Source organism: Charadrius vociferus, unplaced genomic scaffold (assembly GCF_000708025.1).
Source record: "Charadrius vociferus isolate BGI_N301 unplaced genomic scaffold, ASM70802v2 scaffold650, whole genome shotgun sequence".
In the NCBI taxonomy this organism is placed as follows: Eukaryota; Metazoa; Chordata; class Aves; order Charadriiformes; family Charadriidae; genus Charadrius; species Charadrius vociferus.
In genome coordinates, this window is record NW_009646736.1 from 4,537,168 (window position 1) to 4,543,554 (window position 6,387).

The 6,387-nt window shown below is 38.2% G+C and overlaps 1 protein-coding gene across 1 annotated transcript in view; it reads right to left on the minus strand.

Moving 5' to 3' along the window:
- Positions 1-3,334: 3,334 nt before the first annotated feature.
- Positions 3,335-6,387, minus strand: part of LOC104290732 (thiamine transporter 2-like) — a 6,937-nt gene continuing 3,884 nt past the window's right edge. The window contains exons 3-5 of the mRNA XM_009889883.1: positions 4,939-5,131; positions 4,268-4,409; positions 3,335-3,457 (exon numbers count right to left, since the gene is read on the minus strand). Coding sequence (XP_009888185.1) covers positions 3,335-3,457; positions 4,268-4,409; positions 4,939-5,131 — 458 coding nt within the window. The remainder of the gene's footprint in view (positions 3,458-4,267; positions 4,410-4,938; positions 5,132-6,387) is intronic.

The window sequence follows — 6,387 nt, forward strand, 5'->3', positions numbered from 1 at the left end:
ACTCATTTGAATATGTTTCATTGTGTCTTTGTGATTAAGCTTGCTGTTTCAGCTCAAGGGAGGTGACCTATTGAACAAGAAAATGTTAAGTGAACTTGGATTATTTTGACAGAATAGCTGTGTAATGAAGGACACTGGAAGCACTGAGGAGGGTAGTTACTTAAGAAATGGTTACCTGCAAAAGATGTGTAATTAGGGGTAGCTAATGACAGTCTTTGAACAAGATTTAGTTGTGATCAGAACAGTATGTGTAATAGCAGGCCAAGGTACCACAGATGTAATGGCACTCTTTTTATTAAAAATTGATATATTGGTAAGACCTCCTGTGGAATATTAAATTAATGGATTTGTTTTTTACTGGAATGTTTCCTACCATACTAGAATGGAATTTGGGGAGGGGTGGGGGGACAATGTCTGGCTTGACTAGTCTGTAATAGTAAGAAGGTTCAAGAAAAATATAACTGCATCAGAGTAGTTGGTGATGGTGTTTTAAACACAGAGGTAACTTGGCTTAAGTTCAAATGTAATACTGGAACTAAGCAAATGATGTAAATATATCATAATGCATAAACTACAAGCTTAAAAAAAGGTTTCTGACCAGCTGGAGAATAAAATTCTAACAGCTTTCAAGATAACAGGAATAAATAAGATCAGATTGATTTTTGAGAAAAGAATGTGCAAGCCCATTTGAGACAAATGTGAAAATTCTTGAAGGTAAGACATTCACTAATAATTGACTGCCTGAATGTTAGATCTGCTTATTTCTAGGGAAGCTGAAAGACTTGACCACTGCTTGTAAAAACACTCTTATGCCAGTGCTTTTCATTTCCGTTGCCTGCCTATGACGGGGGGGGGTAGTAATTTCTGCATTTTGTCTGTTTTTTTTTTTATGAAGATGGCTGGATAGAGTATGGGGTATAGTTTAATTCCCAGGATTCTCTGGGAAATTCACTAAATGAATCCCCAGCAATTGAAGGTTTCCAGGATCTTAGTGATGCCCTTGCTCTCACTACTGGTTTTAGCATAGTATAAATAGCTGTAGTTCTTCCTTGTTGATATTACCTATTTTGGGGATAGTAACACATAAATGCAGTAGAGAGTGGGGAACTGTAGGGGTTCAGAGGCCTTGTGGAATACTTAAATATGCTTATTGCAGGGAACAGGACCAAATCAACCTAATACCTCATCAATGAGATGAGCAGCCTTGTGGAAGGGGAACAATCCTGTCCTCTCTTCACCTAAATTGATGTATATTAAACTTTGGGCAAGGGCTAATGAGATCAGCATGTTTTAAAATTGTTGTTCTGATCCAAACGAAGTCGATAAATGCATTTCAGTATCTCTTAGCAGTAAAGTGTGCAAGGCGTGTAGTTTTGGATTATACTGCAGAAATAGTGGAATATCTTATTTTTCGTAACTAGCTTGAATGCAGATAAAAAGTTGGCAACTTTTGCTATGTATAAGTACATCTGTTTAGTGTATATTCACCAATTTGTCAAACTCCAGACAAGTAGCTGAAGTTTGTTTTGAGTCTCCTTTATATTGAGCAGAAACTGACACTATACCTGTTTTGTTGTTTAGATTTTTAAAATAGCTATATTTACAAAATGAATTATTCACCCATGATTATGAACGTTTTGTCTTAGAAATCTCTGCAGTTGTTAATGCAATTCCTCATGCAACTAGCATAGCTGCCAAAAAGCTATACTTCCACTAGCGTTTCAGTAGCCTTTTCTGCTTTAGCATTAAAGCGCTTCACTTTAACTTTAGCCTGCTCATACAGAAATTAATTTGGGGACTTTTCTAGGTTATTACTTTTACTCCTAATATGTCAGCTCTTGTGTGTGTAAGAAGATGCTGTAAGAGGTGTACATACTGAGTTCTACAAGGCAGATGTGATGCCCAGTTTCTGCAGTTCAGTTATTTAATGGCTGCAAACTCCCAAGCACTGCGTTGAAACAAATGGCAAGAAATTAATTTGAAAAGGATGAAATTCAGTTGGAATTCCTGGAAAAAGAACTATAAATATGATGCAAGTGTTCTGCTCTCTTGAAGGGAAGAAATATGATGCAAGTGTTCTGCAAGTGTTCTGCTCTCTTGAAGGGAAGGCTTACTGGGGCATCAAGGCAAGCTCAAGCAGCTTTTAAAAGTATGTTTTTAAAGGAATTAATGACTTTTACTTTCTTGTGAGCTGAACTGGAAGAACCATTAGTTACTTCTGATTCTTGACAGATCTGTAAGTTGTGGTAAAGGAACACAATGGAGTTTGCTGCTGTCTGATACAGTTTACTCCAAAGTGGACATTATTGAATGCAGTGGAAAGAACATTCCCTAATTAGCTTCAGTTATATCTAAACTTTAAGTGGTGGTGTTTAAGACTGCCTTGTGTAGAAATTGAAGCATCTCCCTACTGCTTAAAAATAAGTTAGTTCAGGAGGCTTTTTTGATAAGTGTGTGTGGATCATAGCAGGTGTCGGATGTAATGCATAGGCTTATCAAGACAGACACTCAAAGCGAAGGCTAGTGTGTTGTATTCGTACATCTTCAACGAATTCATGGTAAAGCTGTCACTGCATCAGAAGCAGTTTATCTGTATATAAGGACATGTTTTCCTTACAGTCCTGTAACTTCAGATTTCTGTGGATTGCATTGTCTGTATGGAATCCAAAATCCACTGTGTTTGGCCATTTGTATACTGGAGTGGCAGTATGGCTATGCTATATAGCATCATAGTAATCCACCTTTGAACATATAGAAGTAGTGTCTTTTGGAAAAAAAACGGTTTATTGCTATTTGTTAACTTGCTTTAAAAATGCATATCACAACTTCCAGCTGTAAAAGTCTTAAGTTTTCAAATGGTTTCTGTGGCACACTTTCCAACAGATCACCCTGCTGCTATGGGGCAACTGCTTCTTTAGATTCCCTGGGAATGTTTGAAGGTCTTACACCTATGACTAAATTGCCTTTAATTGTAATACTCAGTAGAAGTGAAGGTTCAAAGGTTGTGTTCTATTAGTTCGTTTGTTGTGTGGTTTGGGCATCTGTATGCAGTTGCTTGTTGTGCTTATTGAGCATTAATAGAAGTTTTGATGTCAGGTCATTAAATTTGAGTTGCAACAGAAGATTGAGGATTGTTTGGTATTAGAACTACTGGTGAAGAAAACAGGCAAAAGGCGTCATCCTGTTGACAAAGCCATTTATGCTGTAGGCTTATGAGCAGCCTGTTTCACCACTGACCATTCTTGCTTGATTGAGCATTGTTTCTCCTAATTAATTGTTCAAATGATGCAGCCTTCTGCACTGTTGCTTGCAGCCATTCTTTTTCTCTCCTTTGTTAATGATCAGTGCTTTCACCAACCACACTTGTATGTCTGCATTTGATGGAGATAATGATGTATATACTTCTGATGAGGAAAATTCCGGCTATGAATGTAAAGTAGCTGCCATAAATCAGAAACTGGGAAATGGAGGTGGGGAAGAAGGATGAGGGAGAGTCAAAAACTGCTTTGGCTGTTAAGTAATAACTTAAGGGGTGTTCCTCCACTGCCACCTTCCCTTCCCTGTCACCCATGCCCCAAAATGATCCCATCTTGAACAGATTCAAATAGTCTGGCTGCTTGGCCTTCACACTGTAGTAAGTCTGCGGTTGTAAAAGGAGGGGAAGAGAATACTCTGTTATGTGCTTCCTTTCCCCACCTCACTAAGGGAGGAGGAGAGCTGCCCTGCACTTTCTGGCTCTTCTCTGAAAAATGAAAGCTAGTCATTAGATGTGGACTTCATTCAATATGTAAGTTTAAGCTTGAAATTTAATGGGGAATCATGAGATTAGTTAATTTTCAGAGTTACAGTAACTTAATGATGTTTCCAATGAAACTACGCAACTTAGAATTACCCTATGAATAGACCCATAGATTGCCTTTCAGCTTGCTTCCTGCTTCAGTTTATTTTGACAATAAACTTATTAATAGTAAGCCTTTAAATAATAATAAGAAAAACCAACAAACAACCCTGAGTAATAGGTAGTGGTCTTTCCCTTCTGCTCCATGAAAATGTTCTTAAAATTATTGCAGAAATGTGAAATTGGCAGGAGTAGAGGACAAGTAGGTTGTAGTAGCTACTGCCAGTTCACTTTAAATGAACCTGTTGCAAGTGAGTAACTGCTCTAAGCCAGCCCATTGCCTAATAGCTTCCCAAAAGCTGACATTGGAGTAGAACCCTCTTTCGGAGGAGTAGGGGAATTGAGAGCAGTGTGGATAATGGAGCTTACCTGGGTGCTGATATCTAGTCCCAGACCTTTTGAATCTACTACAACAACAGTTAAAATTGTCTGGATCACCAGTGCAACAAAATTGTTGAAGCCAAACATCAAAGCGTAACGTTCCATGCTTAGACTGACGGCAATCTGAAACCTGAAAATGAGCGTACAGGTTAACTAAACTGTGGAGAACATGAATGATTGCAGTTTACTTATGGCAGAAAGTCTGGGAACAATCTAATGTGCACAGTGGTTTCTCCTTAGGATAAAGCCTCTTCAGTCTTGGCTATTAAGCTTTAACAGCTCATTTTGGCAGAAATCCCTTGTTTTTCTGGCTTAGGCACTTTTGTGCAGCCTACTTATCTTTACCTATTTGAGTGGACATTTTTGCTAAATAAAGACCTGTCTATGTTCATTTCATCATTTAGAGAATACTTGTACATAGGTCATTGAACACCTAAATGCAGAATAAGTTTCTGTTCCAGTTTTCTGACTTGGAGTAACCTACTGTAATGGTTAGGTCACATAATTTTAAGCGTAGTTTTATATTACCTAGAAATAATATGTCATGGCCTATTAAAACATCTTATTTCTAGGGAAACTTTCAGTAAAATTTCAGTAAATTTAAAAACATGACACTGATTTAGATCAATTTAATGAGAACAGTAGTGTATTATACTTACGTTGCTATCGTTATAAGGAGCATATAGCATGCTTTAAATGCGAGGTAACCAGCATAACATGCCCAGATGTTGTCAGTAAAGTACATGAGAAACAGAGAACCAGCATCCATTGTGGAAAAGATTCCTAAAGCCAGTTCTCCAGAAAGATCCCAGTTTACTTTGACATATCCAACTGCCATGGATGTTGCTGAACCTAAAAATTTAAAAGTAATAATTAAAACTCTGAAACTTTATCATCCTTCTAGAGCCATTGCCTAACTGTGTAAATGGGTCATGCCAGAAGCTCTTGAGACCATTATGGTCACAATGAGCTTTGATAATGGCATGGCTTATATTTTCTATTAGTGGTCTGGGAGTCTTCTATTTGTTTAGTTGGGTTGTTTGTTTCCTCCTTGCTTACAGAGCCTTCCCAGACAGAAGTACTTTGTCAAAGTGCCTCATGCCTAAGGCTGGAGGCAACGGTCTATTGTTACTCCAGTTTTTGACAACTGTGAGCAAAGAGAAGAAAACAATCCCACCAAGAATTTTCTGCCAAAATATGCATAATGGAGTTTAGTTCCTTTATGTAAAGATTTTTGTGAAATTAAAATCTGTTGTACTCCTTCATGCTTTGTTTTTTTTTTTCTTATGAAAGTATCTTTTTCAGTTTCTGGTGAAAAATCTAGTGAACTGCACTTGTCAATGCTTTATTGACCATCACGTACACCAAAAGCCCTTACTTGAGTGTAATATGGTATAACAAACTCCAGTGCCTTTATTTTATTTTTTTTTTGATCTGCAATAGCGATGAGGTTTACTTTTCTCCCCACCTCAATTCTGGAGTCTGCTGTAAGAAGGTTATCCAGCTATGGGTTTGGTTTTTGTTTGGGGTTGGTTTTTTTTTTTTTAATGCTCCTCTAGCAAGGCTCCTGTAGGTTTATGAAAGCTCTTTGAAACACAATATGCTGAGGTTAGTAGCTCAAATGCAAAGAGAAGCCTGATCCAGGCGGGTTATACAGCAGAGAGTATCAGTTGCCCAGGTGTTTTCAGGCAGGCTAGCACGTTGGTGCAAAATTGGACTTCATTTGCTGCTTGCATGTGCTCTTCATCAGAATGGGAAGAGTCATAGCAGGCCTACTCCTTTGGTCCATCACTGCTATAAGCAGAGGTTCCTACTACTGTGAGTGCCTTCTGCACTTTGAAATAGTATCAAAAGCCAGAGGGTGTAAAAGCGAGAAAGCCCTTGGGAGTACTGCTCAAACCACTAGTCTGAGAAGTTTTGGAGTGGCTTTAGTAAAATGCGTTTACATGCTGATTGCAGGGAGGAAGAGAAAACGGAGTTCCCTGTAGAAACAGGAGATAAAGCTGCTGGTAGGAAGGAGGAGACATTGCTGTGTAAATGTGGTCTTAAAAATGAGGCTCCATTGGTACTGCTCAGCTATTTAAATGAAGTAGTTGCATGTTACCCAT